General features: G+C 41.6%; 1 protein-coding gene across 3 annotated transcripts in view; it reads right to left on the minus strand.

Moving 5' to 3' along the window:
* The window catches only part of dlg3 (discs, large homolog 3 (Drosophila)), a 73,118-nt gene that overhangs the window by 42,377 nt on the left and 10,769 nt on the right, over positions 1–19,972 (minus strand). Inside the window, exon 4 of one of the 3 annotated variants that reach the window (XM_058649758.1) lies at positions 17,844–17,951. In XM_058649758.1, coding sequence (XP_058505741.1) covers positions 17,844–17,951 — 108 coding nt within the window. Of the gene's footprint in view, positions 1–10,784; positions 11,612–17,843; positions 17,952–19,972 lie in introns of those variants that run through there. The other 2 variants (XM_058649760.1, XM_058649759.1) reach the window with 2 other exon arrangements.

Below are 19,972 nucleotides of genomic sequence, written 5' to 3' on the forward strand. Positions count from 1 at the left end.
GTGATTCTGGGTACGTACAACAGACATTTGTTGTTAGGTTAGACATGAAGACTGCTTTCTTGCTCATAAGAATACTATTATATTATTATACTAAAAATCTAGATTAGATCACAGAGCAAAGTTACACTAACTGCACTGGTAAATAAAATGTCACCGTAGCAAAAATATGTAACATGTTCAAAAACATAGGCTTATCACCAAATAGTGAACAAATAGTAATCATTAAACCTGTCTTCATATGCAACATGCAAAGAATCTACCTTTAAGTAGAAATGCTGTAATAAAAATACACACACAAAGAAATGTAGCTGCAACATATTACCTCACTGGTTCCCTTTTCTGTAACTATTTCAGAAATGTGTGTTTCACTCGTTAAATGCTATAAATGTGAAATTGAAATGTTCGTGTAGTACTCCACAGATTTTGATGTCCAGTTTCTCATCTTAGCTTCGATTCAGTCATCACACAACTACATGTCACAATGTTGATCTGTCACTTGAGCTGAGCGAGAGTCAAACTGAGGTAAATCCTGAGGATGTCGCGGGCCGGATAAAACTGTTTTTTTTTTCCTCCAGGGCCGTGTGCTGACCAAGTGGAAAATGCTGAACCATATTGGACCCAAAGCAGTCCTCAGTTTCCCTTTTCTGAAACAAGGTTCTTGTTGTTGTTGCCTTGTCGTTTCCTCTAATCATGTGATAATTCGCCGCTGCCGACCCTTTCAAACCTGTTTGTGACATGCCAAAATGAACCACGTAGGTCGAGTGCTTCAAAAGGAAACAGTCCACCTTAAGCAATGCTATAAGGACCATACGATATCATTATTTCTCAATTAATGTCGAAAGATATGTTTCCAGTTTTAAAATAACACATTTTTCATGAAAAGCAGTCAAGGATTTAGTGTGACCTACACTTACACATGAACAATAGCACAGCATTGGCTCTCCGTTAAACTCTGCTTAATAATATATAAGCCCAAATTTCAGTCACAGCATTCCAATCCCAATGCCAACGGCCGCAAAATTTGACCGACATAAAAACAACCGACAAACAAGACTTTTGCACAGTAGCGTATGTTGATGTGTGAACACAGTAGGAACACGGAGTACAAGTAGATCATCTTATTTTTGGAGAATGTGCGTATGCAGGGTTTTTATTTGGGACTGCAGAAAATGCTAAATGTTGCTTTTGTACAAAGTAATAACCAAACAGACACACAAGGCATAGATGTAGGTTCTCTGTGAAGGACTTGCATGTGCACATAATGTTCAACTATACTTCGCTGCTGCTGCTGCTGCTGCATCCTCTTTGAACACGGCTCTACACCTGAAAATGACGCCTTTGATTCCCACTACAGTGTGACTGTGTGAGAGAAAAGAAAGAGCGGAGGAGGAGGAGAAGTGCAGTGGAAGACGGGAGGGGGACGAAAGAAATGAAGAGAACACCACACACTCACGGACACACAAATATGAGAGGCCGGACCAAATGGCTGAAGGGCTGCTTGGATAATGCATTAGACAGAGATGGCACTCAGAGCGGCTACACATGGTGAGAAATGCACTGTGTCGCCAAATGTCCCACAACACACATACACACACACACACACACACACAGTTTGATGAATAACCCCGGAAATGCGAACATCAGTCAGTTGAAGCTCATTTCATCTCCTAATACAAGTAAAATGTGTGTGTTTTATGGCAAAATATACAGTAAAATATACAGTAACTGTGGCAAAACTATCCCAAAAATCATGTATCAAAGATTAATACTGATGAATAAATGAATTAGGGAAGGCTTGATGACTCTTTCACGTGATACAGTCATTTTACATCTTCTTTTTTTAACTACTTAGCTGTTAACAACACATTCCCGCTAATGCACAACCACCTAAACTTCATTTTAACTGTGTGGATTCTCATTTATCCAGGTCATTGTTCTCCAAACGTCACTGAATTAGTAGCAACTGCAGTGATAGATTAGCCGTAACTCTAATCTTCACGGCCAGTAGCTACTGATTCAATCCACGTACAGTAAAACATTGAAATGAACTGCTGCCCTTGTCCCAGCATACATACATACAAGCATTGGTGGGGGTTCAATTTATTGCATTAAAATGCCCCCTTCCAGCTTGTAACAATGTATCGTCACATATTTCACTTTCATGTTTTTGTCGCTGTTGTCTTTTTACTTCTGTGTACTGTACTGTTTTCTGTGTACTATTACTGGATGTAAGTCAGGTGGTGGTGTAGCATCTGGGCAGAGCGCCCAGGCCAGCTTGAGTCCGACTATATCAACTATGTACATACATGCAGTAGTAATTCAACTCCCAAAAATGCATTATCTGGGTGTGTTAGTCCAACATTCAGAAATTCGATTTAGTGCCATTTCAGTTGTTTCCATGCATTAAAGTCTATTTCATGTCATGTAAATGTACTGTATGACTTCTGGAGAAAATATTCTGCAGAGATAAAGAACAAATAAACACACCTCCCATGACTCAGTTAAAAAAATGCTGCCTTTTCATTGCAGTTTTAGTCTGTGCTTAGCAAGTTAGCGAGTTTTTGAATCCTTTCACATTTTTCCTACTTCCAATCCAGTGATTTTTACCTGCATCCGACTGACTCACACTTAGAAAGAACGGGTAACAAATGTGTAATAGCTAATAAAGTTCAGCATGTGGAATTTAGTAGACTGAAATTGAATAATTCAACCAAATGATTACCTTCTCTGCGCACTCTGTCATTCTCGGCATGTAGAATGGTACATGGTACGGTGCAGGTTGATTTTTAAGGTAACAAAAATACTCCTTTTCTTATTTTAAGGCTATTTTACACGATGGAAAACATACCTACTATTATCTTCATTTCAATAGATCTTCTAAAAGATCACTTCTAAAATCCAGCAGACTAAACAAAAGCTGGTGTGACGCTACAGCGCATGTGCGTTTGGAGTACAGCGGCATTCTAAATGAAATGTGCAACAACAGCATCGGCGCCTGTCCCGTCATTCCTGCCGTGCCTTTCACACAGACACACACATGACAAAAGCTGTGCAACAAACTCCACTGCTGATACAACTGTGAAACAACAATGTCTACCTATTCCATGTTGACAAACTTTGTCTGGATGCCCGACACAGTCCGGACAGACCAACATGTCCCGAGCCACACTCTGTTATGGACTAAAGCCGCAATTTTTCCAGCTTGAACAGGCCGTGTCAGAGGGGCTTGTGGTTGCTAGTTGAGTTAATTTAGCATAGTGTCAACAGAAGGCCTTTTCCTCATGATTGCTCACGACCAAAACTTAACACTTAACCTGAAACCATCTTTTTTTCAGGCTGACAAAAATCCAGTAGCAAGCTCAAGCATCCCACAAAGTCATGTGCTGTGGTGTGACAGAGAGTGAGTCAGCATGAGCAATGCCACAACCCTGATAAATGGGATTCAGCCATCATTCAGTTAATAACATACACCTGTGCTCTGTGTCACATGTCAAAGTGTCTTCTGTGAAGAGCCCATTCATAAAACCTAGTATCTAGTTGGACTACATTAGCAAGTATGCGTGTGTGTATATAGTGTGTAACAAAAACTGCTAACAATAACAATAATAAATCCACAGATCTTTACAAACCTTTTTTTTAATTTGTGTTATTAAGTTGCTCTAAAGAGCAAAGAGTGACTACCTCCTGAAGCTGTTTCAAATTAAAAGCCTAACAAGAATGGGTTCACAGAATGGTCTACGAAAAAGGTTGACAGAAAGTAAAAGTGAGTCAAAAACTCAGACACAATAATGCGATTCCATCTATTTCCACTGTAAACAGAACACTTGTGTAAGTATGACACATTGCTTCACTATGGAAATTTGTGCAATGGAAATGTTCATTATGTTGCATTTATTGAGGAAAAACTGCGGGTAGGAATGAGGGAGGGAGGTTATTATGAGATGTGCTTAAAGCCGGTAATAATTACATAATAAACAATGATTCATGGCTACCAGTCATCAAATTATATAATATAAAATCATTGATTGGTTATTTTGCCATTCTTTTTATGAGTTATTTGTGTTCATCATCATGCAGCAATTAGCTCCCCTTTCTTATACCTTGTTGTAAAGTGTTACTAGAATAACGGCTGATATGGTGGTTGAACAAAAGCTCAAGCACTGTCGAAAGCACCTACACTCCTCCACAAAAAAAATGAAGAGGAGTCAAAAGACTTAGGGACAAGCTCTTCACTGTTATCGATTGGCCAAATACATATTCCATGGTAACATGTGGGTGATGAAGCCAGCGCACCTTACTGAGAAAGCTACATTCTTGCAGAAAACGAGTCTGAGACACAGGCGTAAAAAAGGTTTCATAAATATATGCACATGGGCAGAACAACGTGAGAGCTAATGCGATATTAAAAGCTGCATTTCATCATTTAATCTATTTTCTTTTCCTCCTTTCGGCTCCTCCCTTTAGGGATCGCCACAGCGGATCATCAGCCTCCATCCCTTGTGAAAAAGCATTACCAAAACAAAAATAAATATAAAACAACTCTATAGTCTAAGTTTAAACAAAAGCATGAATACTATGTCAGCTATGATGCCTGAAACTGCGATTTCTATGGACAAACGTCTGATTCTTTTCTTTTAATTAACAATGGGGCTAAACCATTTTATCTGAGGCTGCGTGGCCCTCGCCTCACTTTCTCTCTTTCTCCGTAAGAGAAAATCCAGTGCTGGTCAGCTCCGCCTGGCGCAGCACAGTCACTTTTCTCGGCCTGTCGCTTACTGTGATCAGCAACAAAAAAAAAACCTTAAATAAATCAAAGCAGACAACCAAACAAACAAACAGTGTTCTCCTCTCTTCTCTCCTCTCCTCTCCTTCCCTCGCTATAGCAGCACGAGCCAGAGCGGGGAACAGACGACCTGATATGGGTCTGAGCTCTGGCAGCGCCTCTGACAATGACCATATGGATCACAGGAGTATAGCAGTCCCAGCTTCCAGGAGGACACACAACTCCACACACAGGATACGCAGCTTCAGGCTACTGCACCTGTAACACTGCAAAAGCCAACACATGTATCATGTCGCCGTGGCCAAACAGCGGTAATGACTAAAAAGCTTGATGAGCATTAAATCTGCTAAATCTGCTTTGGCAGAGGGCGCAAAAAACCTTTTGTTTGTAACAATAAGAGCAGAATCAGTCTGTAAACGTGATGTAAAGATAAAAGAGCCGTGCAGATATAGTGGGATTTAACACTGGGTCACAGCCACGGCAGCGCCATGACACAGATCAAGCGTCCATAAAGATGGCTTGCACGTCAAAGTCTCGTCAAACCTCAGGCATTCCTCAGGAAGTGCCTTCCTTCAATCACATCACATAAACGGCTAACTTTATTTAAAGTGCACATAAATACGGCAGAGCAACGTGCCTCCCGTGTTTCGTAGTGCATTTCTCATGATTCACTCTATGCTGTTTAACCCCAGAAATTCTCACGAGTAGAAAACACATTGTTACCGGGCAAAGGTCTACGCGAGGCATGGATACGTGCACTTAAATATGTGTGTGTTTGTGTGTGTGTGTGAGAGAGAGAGAGAGAGAGAGAGAGAGAGACAGGCACAGAGGGGAAGACAAAACAGGGCTGAAATTAAATTACAGCATGTGCTCTGAATTTGTATGAGATTAGTAACAAGGGAGTGTGGCCTCTGAAATTATAATTTCTGTATCAGTTTACAAAACTGAAGAATAAATGTTTATGTATTTATGTATCCATTGTAAGATGTTTTGTTTTATTTTTAAATGTCATACATATGTTGTTTAGCACATTGTATAAAAAGGTACTATATAAATAAAGGTAGCCTTTAAATTGTTATCATTATTGAATCCAAAATTGGTCAAAAACATAACAATCATTTTTGCGACAGTACTCCTTTTCTTTTCTCATATATTCATCTGCTGTTAGCATGTTCCTGACGACAAAGTGAAGTTGTGTGCATCGATAAATGCTGACTGTGCACATTTATACACTATCAACCATTTAGTAACTGGTTTAGCTAAAAAAAAAGAACAGGTGGAATTTCCTGTATGCGTCTAAATAACAGTGACGCTCGTTATCACTGTGGAGAAACCACACTGACGCTGTTCTTTGTAGGTCGCACAGGAGTAAAGTCGGAAGCTCATTTTCATTTTAAATCCACTTACGTTGACAACAGTCGCTGTTCCACATGATGACCAGAATAAACCTCAACTAAATACACACAGTCTCCTGAATAGCAGTTAGACATGTTTGGCTTAGTTCATATTGTTCAATTCTGATTTAACTCTGATCAGATTTGAAAGTTCACATGCATAACAACTACACGTGTATTGCTTCTGTCTCCCATTTGAACGCAACTGTCCCGTTGAATGGCATGTATGTGTACCACACATGTCTATTTGCACACACCATCGACAACATTAAACTTCATATTTGTGCGATCGTGCTGTATTAGAGCAGAAGATACCGTCGGTAAGGTATACGTTAAGATGGGGGTCTGTGTAAGTGTCACAGAGTCAGTACCTTTACATGAAATTAGAAAATGATTCCCTAAAGTCAGACTGAAATTGTACTACTAACTAATTTCTCAAAATCAGACTCAGATAATGCAATATGGAGTGGAGGTACTACTGCATGTATATGTCCCCATCCCCAGCTAATACCTAGAAATAACCGAGGAAGTCAATACATGGAAGAATATGACAACAGTGACAAAAACATAGTGAAATTCAGGTTGGTACTGAATTGCACTGACAAGCAGACTGACTTTGCGGTCTGACATCTTAAAGAATAGGATATTTTATGAATAATGGATGGTAGGAAGACTAGGAATGGAGCCCGACCCAGTAACAACTAGCTGCAAGCTAAACCAGAAACCGCCGTATCCTAACGAGTTGAAAGGGGAGGTGCTTCACCCCCTAGTGGAGCGGAGGCAGACGCACTTCATTCAATAAATCGATTCCCCACTGGCGCTCGTATACTGGGACAAAGACAGTAGTCCAGTTACACTGTGTAGTCGACTCGTCTGTGCAATATAAACGCAGAGTGAGAACTCGGACACCGGACATGCTCTCACCTCCCAAATGAAGAGGGAAGAGACAGGAATATTATTATGATATTTGTCAACAACAACATCATTTTAAGTTATGTCCCTTCTCCTTATTTCCATTTAATTTGGTAAATGTCCAAGTGATTCTGGGGGAGCACATCAAAATCTTATGAATAATCATCACACCAGTAAATGTGATGCAAAAGATGCAACAAACCCGTGAAGAAAACCTGAAGTAGCATATTAGATGTTGGCATGGAGAACTTAAATTAACTTGAATGAAATTGACAACAAAAGGTATCAACTAGATTAACTTCAAATATGCAAAGCAACACAACAAAATAAGTGTTTCCAGGCAACACACAAAAATGCTCATTTGTGGCGTTGGAAAGTGAGAGAAACCTCGATGGGTCAAAAAGTATTAATCATCACGCAATTCCATTGACCTGAGATGGTTTTTCTTTCCTTTAACACTCTTACTTCACCGATCGCCATCAGTGCAACCTGAGAATCTTCAATCTTTGATTGAAATATCAATCAAAGAGAGGAAATACTATATATACCTGTCACTTGACACTTAAAATGAACCTTGCAGTAATTATATGTCACATGAGATTAAATGCACTGACGGGAACTGTTCCTGCAGGTGTTATAAAAACGTCACCCATCGCGATGTTTTAATTCACATCACATTCCTAAAAGAAATGTATAGATTTGCTGAGTGCACTCTCCATCTGATCTCTTACAGCTTGCCCTCTTACCCCAAGACACACGCTCGTAGATAAATCTCCTTTTTATCTGATGAGAATATTCCAGGTTTAAGATGGAGCCTTTCAAGATCACGGCGGGGGGTCCGGCTCGAGACGTACAGACATGGAGTGCATCCGAATTCCAATCTGATACGACTCTCTGGGTTGTTGTTAAAGACGTAGAAAATCAAATATGACTGATATGTACGGTACAAACCAACGACACGTTAATCAATGCGACTGAAAAAGGTGCGCACACGCGCAAGCACACACAGTTTACACAATGTACATCCGTTTTTGATCGTTGCCTGAAGGCTGTCAAGTTGTAATCACCTATGGGAGTGTTTGACATAAATGCCAGCCATGCCTGCGCATTTATTTTAAATCCTCCACTTCTGTACAATCTCTCCAGCACAACAGTTTGGACCAAGTCTTGATGCTGATAAATAAAGTAAAATCAAATGAATATTTAAAGCTAATCATAGCAACAGAGCTGGAGAACACACACAGACAGATTGGCGCCCGCAGGGGGAAGAGGGAGCTTTTTGACTGCAGCTCCCGATAGACCGAGGTCCTCACTTTCCTCAGATTTAAATTCAAACGCTCTTGTTTTAAAGAATGTTCTCATGATCCCAATTGGAATCATCCATAATTAACCGAGCAAGCTCTTGACAAAGGCAGAACAATTGTTTAGTAATTAAATAACAGAGAGTGGGGGGGGGACGGGGACGAACATGGCATCATTATTTCTCGGGTTGTTTAATGATTTCCCTCACACATACATGAAGTGTTCATGGCTACAAGAGCCATTTAAAAATGTCAATGATCCCGTTATAGAGAAGAGAGCGCACAGAAACGACTCTGAGCGGCGGCACGAGTATATTGTCTTTCATCCCGCTGTACAATCAAAAACACGGGGGTGGTGGGGGGTTTATGGATGCTGTAAGATAACAGACGTATGTGTTTGGGCGTGTGTGTGATTACTGCTCTCCTTGGTCCTGTGTATAGATAGCAGGGGGGAGGGGTAACGTTCACATTTCCCACCCAAAGATGAGCAACGGTGACTCGGGAGGCAGCCGGGCGGGTGGGGGTGGTGGGTGTGTGTGTCCTCATCCATGCTGCGCCGTAGCATGGATGCAGATGGGGAGCATATACTGACCATTCAAACGCTCGTTTTAAGACCTGGAGGGGGTAAAAGCTTGTCCACAGTGTCAGGGCCTCTTCTGCTTTTTCCTCTCTGACAGAACCACCAACTGCCTCTTCTTACATAACCCCCTCCCCTCTCCTGGCCCACTGCTTGCTTTTATTGGCTTATTTTTCTCTTATTCAACCTTAGTATTTTCACCCAACTGACTGCTGCCCCATCACCAATCATCTGCTGCTGATTCCTTCTCTGGAATACTGGATTATTTCCCTCCGAGGAGTTTGCATGTGGTGCACATACGCATGATACAGCAAAGAAGCGAGCATCACTGGAAAGGGGAAGGACCAGATACTACCGAGTGCTTCATCCCTTAATGGAAGCTATTTCCACAACATAAGATGCTTCGCATGATGTAATCAAACAACGCAGATGCTCATTTGTTCCATTGTATGTCGCATGTTGAATAAATGCACTGGATGTAGAAGAAGTAGAACAATCAGGTTTCAGTAGGGATGTGGGGGGATAAAACCTCCATGTAGGCAATAAATGCTTACATAATCACATCTGCTTTGAGCTTTTCAAACGTGTGAAACGTGAAATAAGCATGACTGGTCTGGATGCAGCTCGCACTAGATGTTAAGAAAACACAAACGCAGACACAGTTGCTTCTCCAAAGGTAAAGCCTCTCCTCGACTGTAGTAATCTGCTAATATCAGCTATGTTGCGGCTCATATGTGGGCTCTGCTCAGGGGGTTTTCTTCCACTCTACCACTGAAATCTCAGCCTCCATTTTACCCCTGTGCCTTTTCTCACCTTCCTTCTTCCTGCTGCCTCCCATATTTCTTCTTCAAAATGCGATCAGACAAGAGCGGGGGGGGGGGGGATTGGGGGTTTGTGCAAACAATGCAGCGGCTTCACTTGCTGCAAACATGAGACTACAACACACATACTCATGCACGGCAACAACCATTCCTTGAATCTCTTGCTCGCCAAGCTACCCTTCCCCCACCCGGGCTGATTCTCATGCTCTCATACATGCACCTTGCTTAATTAGAGACTGTGCTTCTGGAGCTGTTCTGACCTGATATCAACTGTAATTTATAAACACATGTAAATAAAAGGAGGCTTTAGTGACAAAATGGAGCACATGCAAGGAGAAAGCTTCCGCTTCACACTGAGCTGTATGCACAAACAGACAGCGCTTTACTGCTGATTCTCTATTTTCCTGACAACACGTTCTGTACACTGTGACTATTTTGAGAAAAATGGTCTGGAAAAACAGATTTGGCTTTGATTTCATCTATTTCCCCTCTAAACAACTGAGGTACAACCCTAAAATAACACCATCTCTGAGGAATTTGTTCCTTACGTTTGATTCCTCCAAAAAAAATCACTCTGTCACGTTACGAGTTGCTGGGAAACAACTTAAAATAATTGCGACCTGCAATTCAAGGCTGCTTCACCAATGAAAATGCACCATTTTGGCCTACGGTAACTGCATCAGCGTGAGTCTTTGACGACACACACTAGGTGTGTTAAATCTATAGCATTAGTCATCTGCATCAAATCCAAACATGAAGACCATCCTCGTGCGTGTGTGTGTGTGTATGTGCAGATAAACTGGATCTGTCCTGTTCTCTCTTCCAATAAAAGAGTCACAGTCAACAAATGGTAAAGGAGGGCTTGAGGTGAATGCTAAATATGAGCTTCAGTTGATATATGATAGTCTATGTGTTACAACAACAGCAGCAGCCTAGTCTCCCACTGCCAGGCCCCACAGTCCTGAGCTGTCTAACATAATGAGGAAGAGGAGTTACCTGGTCGTACCACTCCCGGTTGGTACAGGTGCACTCAGGCCACCATCCTGCTTGTCCACTGGAGTTGCTGCCGTTTACTTTGGGGCCTCCCTTGGATTGGCCCTTTGGGTTGGGGCCTCCTGGGCCCCCACTAGACATAATCTTGCCCTTACTTCTCCCCAAAGTGCCTCCTCCTCCTCCCATGCTTCCACCTCCCCCCGAGGCTGGAGGCGGTAAGGTCTGGCCTCCCCCATACCCAGGCGGGTATCCATAGGGCTCGGCCTGCCAGTCTCCTCCATATGACGGGGCATCCATCCTACGCAGGGCAGCCATACGGGTCACTTCATAACATTCTGGGCACTTGCAGCAGTGGTGGTGTTTGTGCATGCTGGCTGGGGCTGATGCTGAGCGGAGTGGCGTGGCACTCTGTCTCTGCTGCCTCCTCAGATCTCAACACGGCACGCTGTGATCGGCTCAAAAAGCGGTAAAGCCAATGGAAACAGAACTAATCACAGGAATCTCTGCAGATTCTTCCCTCTTTTTTTTTTGTCGAATCCTGTGGCTCTTCTCCTCTTCGCTCCCCTCAGACGTAGAAAAAAGCAGGATCGAGAGGGACGGAAAGCAGCGACGGGGAAATAAAATACAAAATGGGCATGTAGTCTTTGTCCTCTTGATGTAGACGATCAAAGGAAATATTCAAAATATTGTATACGACCAGACAATCAGAGACCAGCCCCAAAGATAGAAATTCCTCTTGCTTCTCTTGGTTCACAGTGATACGCATATAAATTCATGTATATTTATATATACATATATATATATACATACACATACATATTATCTTGTTTATATATTATATATATTTACACACACAAATACATATAAAAATATTATTATAAACGGACAAGCACAAATACAGATATGTACAGGGATAAATGTATATATATATAAATATCTATATGTGTGTGTACAAATATATATAGACAATATATATATATGTATATATATATATATATAAATAAATGATATCCGCAAATGAAAATTCTTCTTCTCTTGGTTTCTTCCCGTCAAAATATTAGGGTTTTTTTTCTTTTCCTCCTGCGTTGAAAAATCGTTGTCTTTTCTCTTTTCTGTCTCTTTTTTCTCAGCCTGCAGAGAGGAGCTGAGCAGTGGATCGTCGCTCAGCCAGCTTGCCCTAGATGTGGATTATTCAGAGGGATGCGAGCGAGCAAGAGGGAGATGCAGAGGGAGAGAGAGAGAGAGAGAGAGAGAGAGAGAGAGAGAGAGAGAGAGAGAGAGAGAGAGATGCAGGGAGGGAGGGAGAGCGGATTTGTAGCAGCATCCTTCTAGCACCTCAGCCCTGACAGCCACAGCCAATCAACTGGCAGCGCTGCCATCAGCAGCAGCAGCAGCAGCAGCACCAACAGGACTGAGCGCTTCACTAGCTCTTCTTAAAGGAGCCGCTGCACCTCAGCCTCACTGCTGCCTGCCATGGGTGAAAAGGTACAGACAGACTGACTGACTGACTGACACGTCAATCCCACTGATTCAAAACAGAACGCAAACCACAACATTTGCGTATCTTTGCTTTTATTGTCAAAGAATTGAGTCACTGTCCACAGACCGAAGCTCAACCGTGACCCAGATCCACTGATTGAGAATCTAATCCATGTTTTCCATCAAACCAGTGCAGCCAAAATCCAACTTAAGAGTGAGCTCCCATGTGCCTGTGACTGGTCACTGGTCACCACCGCGGTCATCTTTAGTCCATCTACAGACCTACCAGCTTCCTTGTGCTAGTGAGCGAGTGAGTGAGTAAGTGAGTGAGTGAATGAGTGAGTGAGTGAGTGACAACCTTGAGCTCTGTGTCACACACACAGCACACATCTGTAAATAATCTCACAGTGGAAGCAGGTGCAGCAGATGAAAATCCTTTTCTCCTGGGAATCACTACAGTGATGCCTTTGAATCACACTGCATTACAACTAACAGACACTTGACTGATGATTTATATTGCTGTTGCGTTTGAGTCAAAAACTGCTAACTGCTAACGCTAAAGCGCCGTTAAAGGGAAAATATCTTGTGTTCACAACGATGACATCAACACGTGTATGAAACCAACAAGATTACACACTTGGGCTTTGGAGTGGGTGGAGGAAGAGAATGAGAGTGTGTGTTAATGTGTGTGTGAGAGAGGACAAAACAGGAAGGAGAGACTATATGGCTTTCATGTAATGTGTGGCACTAATATTTTCAGTAACGCGACAGGACCGCATGTGCACCAGCTCGCAATGCCTATGCATCTGTAGGCCGATCACAGCCAGATATAAAACACTGTGACACTGAGGGTGAAGGTTCATTTTGGAGGAGGAATGTTATAGTGTCACCATTAAGGACGTGCATATATGCATTATTAATGAAATATGACGGGGAAACGGAGCTGGGTGTGTCTGCAACGACGGGCGAAATTTGCACATCAATCTGCATGTTACAATGCTCATACATATGAGATGAACACGTAAGACACAGTGCCTTTAAAATGTGCGTTTACAACGGGTATCTGTGTAAACATCCCGGCAAATTGAACCAAATTTTAGGGTGAGAACACACTGCACACTGTGTTGCAGGTCTACCAGGAGGCACACACAGCGGGCTCAGCCACACTTAATTACATGCAACAGTAACTCACTTCATTATAATGATATTCTATCACTCTAACCTGCAGAGAATTGCCAAGCAGAGAGCAAAGAGAGGAGAAACTTAATCATGTTCAAACTAGAGACCAGAAACCAATGAATACCTCAAGTTGCATTGTACGACGCAGCCACGAACCCCTGCTGGAGCCAATCACAGTGAGGAGGCGGGGCTTCGGCTCGAAAGGACGATGTAAGCATATCGATCACGGCACACATGACTGAGCACATGTTGCGACTGTCTTCCCTAGCCGCGCTCTGTCTCTCTCACAAACTGACCACATTGCATTTATCGCTCCGTGGCAGTCGGCGGGAGATCGGCAGAGAAAGAAATATTCCGTGTGATGTGCGGCATACAAAAAACAGGAAATGACAATATCACACTTGATGATGGTGGCAGAGGAAATATAGAAATATCTCCTGAGGGAATTATTGTATGTCATGTTACATACACAAATGTGTGTATTTGATGTAGATACATAGGGGAAAAGAAACGCCTACATTTTAATATTTAAAAAAAAAAATTCAAAATTGGTACATCCTTTTAGAGCCAATCAATTTCTGGTTTTCTGTGTCATAGCAGCAGCAGGACGGAAGAAGGAATACAGGAAGTTAATATGCACTTATCAAATTACAGTAGACCTATTACGGGGGACAGACAATGTCTTGAAGCTTAATTCAGTGCTGGTGTTTATGTTCTGTAAAATGTAATATTTCTATGTAATTTTGTGGATGAAGATATATGATTTTTACTTTTTTGGTTTAATGACAAGAGATTTATATGTAATAATTCATATTTCAGTTACAGTAAGCTTATAACGCAGCCATCAAGCCAATTTACAAAGCTCTTTCATGATGAATACAGATTTTTGTGATTATGTAAAGGCTGTGTTGTGAGGTTATCGTCTGTGATGTCCTAGTACCGGGTTACATGATACTGACAATTTAGTCTACAGATTTTAACAAAAAATATCACCTACACAAGATTATTTTATCATTGTTGATTAAGTACCAAGCAGAAGGAGCAATCTTCTGTTACTGGCATTTGTTAAGTGGCAACACACAAATAGCAGCTTTCAGCTCACCAAAGAATGCACATGAAATGTGCACAAAGACGTTCCACTGTCAGTGAAACATGACAAACTTGAAACAATGTATTGCCACAAACACTGAACAGATTGCTTGTAATTACACCTTGACAGAAAATACAACAGCTTAGTTTTGCAGATCCAGAGGTCTTGTTTTTAAAAAGAAAAATATCTATATACACACATGTGCATGAGAGGTGTGTGTGTGTGTGTGTGTGTGTGTGTGAAAACCTTGAAAAACACTAAGCCCAATTAAAGCATGAACTGGAAAGATGTGGATCAACAGCACGAGGTGATTTATCTTGTGAAATGAAAGCAGTGACCTCTAACCTTCTGTTGGCAAATGGAAAAGAAGGACCTGTGATTTATGGCATAAACGAGGAAATGATCCTGTGCTTTTGAACAGACACACTTCTACACATCCCACTTTGCTGCTTCTTCCCCAACACTATCAGCTCAGCATCAGCCGGCACAGACATTATTACATAAACCCACCTGGACACCCTGCGCAGACCATGTATTTGGCTTTTCAGTCATTTCTAGGCATTTCTCAGAGAAGCAATATGACTACTCCTCCGTCACCTGACCGGATGCAGCACCATATAAGGACAGTCGGCAGTGAGGCGGTCTTAAAGAGGCAGCTCCATATTAACACATAAGCTACTGTAGCCTTAACTAACTGTAAGAGGGGGGTTGAGGAAGCACATCTCATGAGTCTCTCTCAGGCATCATTACATCATAGCTGAATTCACTTGTTTCTTCTACAAATATGACATATCAGAGGGAATAGATTGAAGAATAAAGAAAAATCTTCACACGTAATCTGCTTAGTGACTCAAAGTGTGCAGGAGAGGTAACACGTGAATAGCAAATGAAGAGAAGAAACACAAGATACTCATTGGTTTTGTACTCAAACACAAAGTAACCAGCAGTGGAGCAACGTCAAAGGTCTTCTATAGATGCAATCACAGGAAACAAAATGATGAAGACTCCTTATTCAGTATAGCAGCACAAACAAACAGAAGCATGAGCATGAGAGGAAAATGAAAGAAAGAATGGAGGGAGATGAGAGTATCAGGGCTGCACGAGTAAACAGGTTTCATATAGATTTTAGTGCATACACAAAATGCAAGTAGGTGATAAAATATGACGAAGGTGTTCACAAAAGACGCCACAACTGAGGAGAAATGCAGCCGAAATGCCCCCTCTGTGGGCAGAAATGTGATGATGAGACGGGGCATTAGTGAAGCACAGAGGGGCTATAAAAACAGAGAGGAAGAAGAAAATATGTGGAGATGTGGAGAAAACAACAAAGTGCGCACATGTCGCTGAATGCATGGGAACTGTGTGCATGGTTGTGTTTGTGCGTGATTATCCATTCACCTTGCCACCGCGAGCAGTGCATGTAAAACCACTGTGCTTGCTGAGTGTGCATCATCATGAGTGTGTGTGTGTGTGTGTGTGGTGTGAACGCTGAGCTGAAAGAGGGAGAGGGAAGAAAAAAAACAAAGATGCGAATTAGAAGAGGAAAGAAAAAGACAGGATGAAAAACAGAAAAGCGAGGAGAGAGCGATAGATAGAAAGAGAGAGAAAGAGTCAGAGCAGTCTGTAGGGATGCAGGCGGGGGAGGAATGTGGTTTCCATGGCAACCCCGAGGAAGGCTGAGCTCTGGGTGTCCGTTCCAGCTCTGCACTGCACCGGCCTTCGTCTCTCAGCTGCCTTGCTCCCTCTCTCTCTCTCTCTCTCTCTCCCTCTCTCTCTCTTTCCAGCCTCCCCCACTTCATCTTTCCTTCCTCCCTCCCTCCCAATTCTTGCACCTCCTCAGCTCCCTCACCTCCCTTCTTCATATGATAGAGAGCTCTCTCTCTCTCTCTTTCCCTCTCACACACACACACCAGAGTCAACCTGTGCGGCTGTCACCATTTTCTTATGAGACTTTGTCGTACAAGCACAGTGAATCTGCCAGCTTACAGCGTGCATCTCCCTCGCTTTCCTCTTGCAAGCCCCCAGATCCTCAAGCCTCCACCACCCCCTCCACCTCCACCCACTGCACTAGTTCAGGGCTCAGCTGAAAAGCCAACGCCTGTGGCCACTGTATTGCCATGTGCCACTGGCCATGCTGTAATAGGGAGGGCATGTGAACACAAGGGCCTCCAACGATACCCAGGAACGCAGCTATGGGACATGTCTCTATCATGAACGTGTGAGGCCTGTGCTTGTTGCTTGTGAGGGCAGCAGGCTGACCACACAACCTTTAAAGAAACAGTTCAGTGTTTTGCGAAATCACTTTTCTTGCCAGGAGTTAAATGAGAAGAATGATACCCATAAACTTAAGTAAAAGGCTAGAACCAGCAGGCACAAAGCTTAGCACAGCAAAAAGACTGGAAACAAGGGAACAGTGTAACAATACCAGCACCTGTAACCATCATTTAAAAACACACCATAGCTGTTTTGTTGAGTCCATACAAAAAAAAAGAAAGACAAGAAAATCTGCTGAACAGCCATCAATCAATCAAGTAACAGGGAATATTAGCACTGTGTTTTTGCGGCACATTATGTCACAGAGAAGTTGTCTATCACTATATAATTTTTGTCATAATTACATATAATTTCTTTAAACCATGCTTTGTAAAGTTATGAAGATGTTGAATGCAACTTTCTCTACCAAATCCTTCATGCGTGAGTCCGAGCAGACATTTGCACCAGATGCAATGAAATACCCTCCAGGCGTTCTTTACATACTGCCTACATCCTATATGATCACGGTGACCTGTTTCCAGTCTTTGTGCTAAGCTCAGTTAACACTTAGTAATGCAGTAAATGAACCCAGTTTTGTTTTTGAATCTCTCATATTACATCAGAGGGATAGTAGAAGCCTTAAAACATTGAAATGATGTGTTAGTATAAGCTGCAGGGGACAAAAAATATTTACTAAAAGATCAAAAGTCTTTATATAATTGAGAAATGAGATGAACTATAAAAACAAAACAGATGGCATTTTTTCATTATACTCATATGAAAAAGTAAATTTAGTCTAAATTATTCATATTAAAATAATGAAAGACCGTTTGAGGATTTTGTACAAAAAAATCAGTTTCATATACAGTAAAATCAGGATGCTGGAGGAGCACAGTCCTGGGGAGAATGTATAATCATCACATCATCAGGATGATTCCTCGCTGGATCATTGCTTCTCTTAACATCCGTTGCCCTTTCTGATGTCTTAATATAATCACTGGGGAGAAGGTGTGTTCGGGAAACATGAGTCGGGAAACTCATGTTTGTTTTGCTTTACTTACCTTTGGCAGGTCGATGGTGGAGCGAATCACCACGCCAGAAACTCGCTCCACTTTGTGAGAGCTGCTCCTGCTGGTCACTCGCACCCGAAACACACCCTCCTCCTCCTCCTGGTCACAGAGAGGAAGAATGAAGAAAATACATGATTCAAAAATTTTCAGGACATATTCTTGTTTACCAAAGATCACGGCCACTGATGACATCTTTAAGACATATTTTTTTATATTGCCTCTAATGGGTTCCTTAAACATTTTTTTCCATGTGATAATGTTCAATCTTTTATTATTATTTATTATTTGTCAAGTCAGTCCATTTTATTTTGTTTGGACAGTGGTTAGTTTTGAGAATGAGATGTTTGCATCTATTGCAGTGTAGCCTGCAACTACACCCTCTTTCAGACTCCGACAGTAATACACCAGATTCTTTTTTTTGACAGCATTATTTTTCATGGGTTACATAATTAGGTATTTCAGAAACAAATAAGTGACTGAAGCTTTAACAGTAATTTGCATTCCTGCTGAGAGTTAAAGAAAAAAAGGGGAAAAAAAGAAAACATGATGTAGGTTACAGCCACAAACAGCCTGACAAACAGAAAGAAATGTTTTTTTTCTTGTAGCAAACATCCAGGTTGTTAAACCAGTCATTGAATTTAACAGATAAGTGTAAAATCAGATGTTTAGCGAGGCTCTTTGAAGCTATGCTGGGTGCACTTAGCATAAAGACTGGACACAGAGCTGCTAGCACAATTTTTGTTCAAAATGTAAAAAAAAATATATAAATAGAGAAATAAATAAATAAACAATAACAATAATAATAATAAACCCACCCCAGATATATAATTTTTTTGGGGGGGACATGTTTGTTCACAGCCCTGGACAAGAAAGAAACCAGAAGTTGTTATGTTTTGCTAAGCTAAGCTAACGGACTAGCTTAAAATTTAGCACACAGGAATTAACCTCTACACAGCAGACAGTAAGAAAGTCAGCATCAGGCAGGTGCATTAGAAAGAAACAGGAGAAAATGGCAATAAAGGTTAGAACTGGAACCCCCCAAAATGCAGAAGTACAGTGTTTGAAATAATAAGTGCTATTTAGGATTAAGAAGAGACTGGAGCTAGCTTAAGTAATTATAGTAAAATAGTAAAATACACTGTTTAGCTGTTTTACAATAGTATTTCTATGTATGGAACTGTCTATCAACAAAACACAAGTTTATATATGCTTGAGCAGTATCCTCCCATTACCTTTACATCTCGCCGTGTCTCCATTGCTATGATACACAGGACAATGAATCGGGCAAACAAATAAAAGTGCCCATTTTCTGTTGGATGGTAATGAATGACAGACAGATGGAGAAGGCCTGACAGCAGGAGGAGGTTTTTATTTTCCCCTCATACAAATTGTGCAATCTTCATTAGTGGACTATATGGTTTTGCACTGACTTGATGATCAAAAATAAGGCACAAAGTGTTTTTCTGTATCTGCTCAATACGGATCAAGTCTTTCATCCAAATATGGAACAAATCCTTATTTTACAAAACGATTGGCAATCAGTGTGCTGAAAGTAATCCTCAACGCAATCAAAAGTATTTGAGTAACAGCTACTGAAACTCGACTATTAAACAAAACACTGTGCCTTTTTTGCCTCGAAAACATCGACCTGTGATGACGGAGCAACACAGAACATACGCACAAATACAATGCAGCTTAGTAAGATTAGACCAACACTGACTTACTAACCCTAACTGTCAGCAGAGGGCAGCCTTTAGAGCAGAGAAAAAATAAGGCCAATTTTAGATGTCCCAAAAAATGTCGCTCTGACCTGATACCTCCAAATAAGAAATGAAAGTTGCCCAAGTTGAAATGTTTTTGAATACATACAGGCACACTGTGACTGTCAACCAATGGAAAGAGTTTGTCAGCAGGAAAGAAGTGTGCTATCATGTTTTCCTTTTGCTTATTTTTGCACTGGTGCAGATCAGATAAACTGTGTTATTTCAGAGGTGCGAAGTGAGTTTCACTTTGACAGCTCCAGTCCCACGTGGCAGCGCTGACAGGCAGGTCAACTGAATTACCCCCTGCACCCCCAGCTGCCCGCTCTGTCTAATAGTGGCAGCTAACAGTATGCCCTT

The sequence above is a fragment of the Solea solea genome, chromosome 14 (genome assembly GCF_958295425.1).
Source record: "Solea solea chromosome 14, fSolSol10.1, whole genome shotgun sequence".
NCBI classification, from domain to species: domain Eukaryota; kingdom Metazoa; phylum Chordata; class Actinopteri; order Pleuronectiformes; family Soleidae; genus Solea; species Solea solea.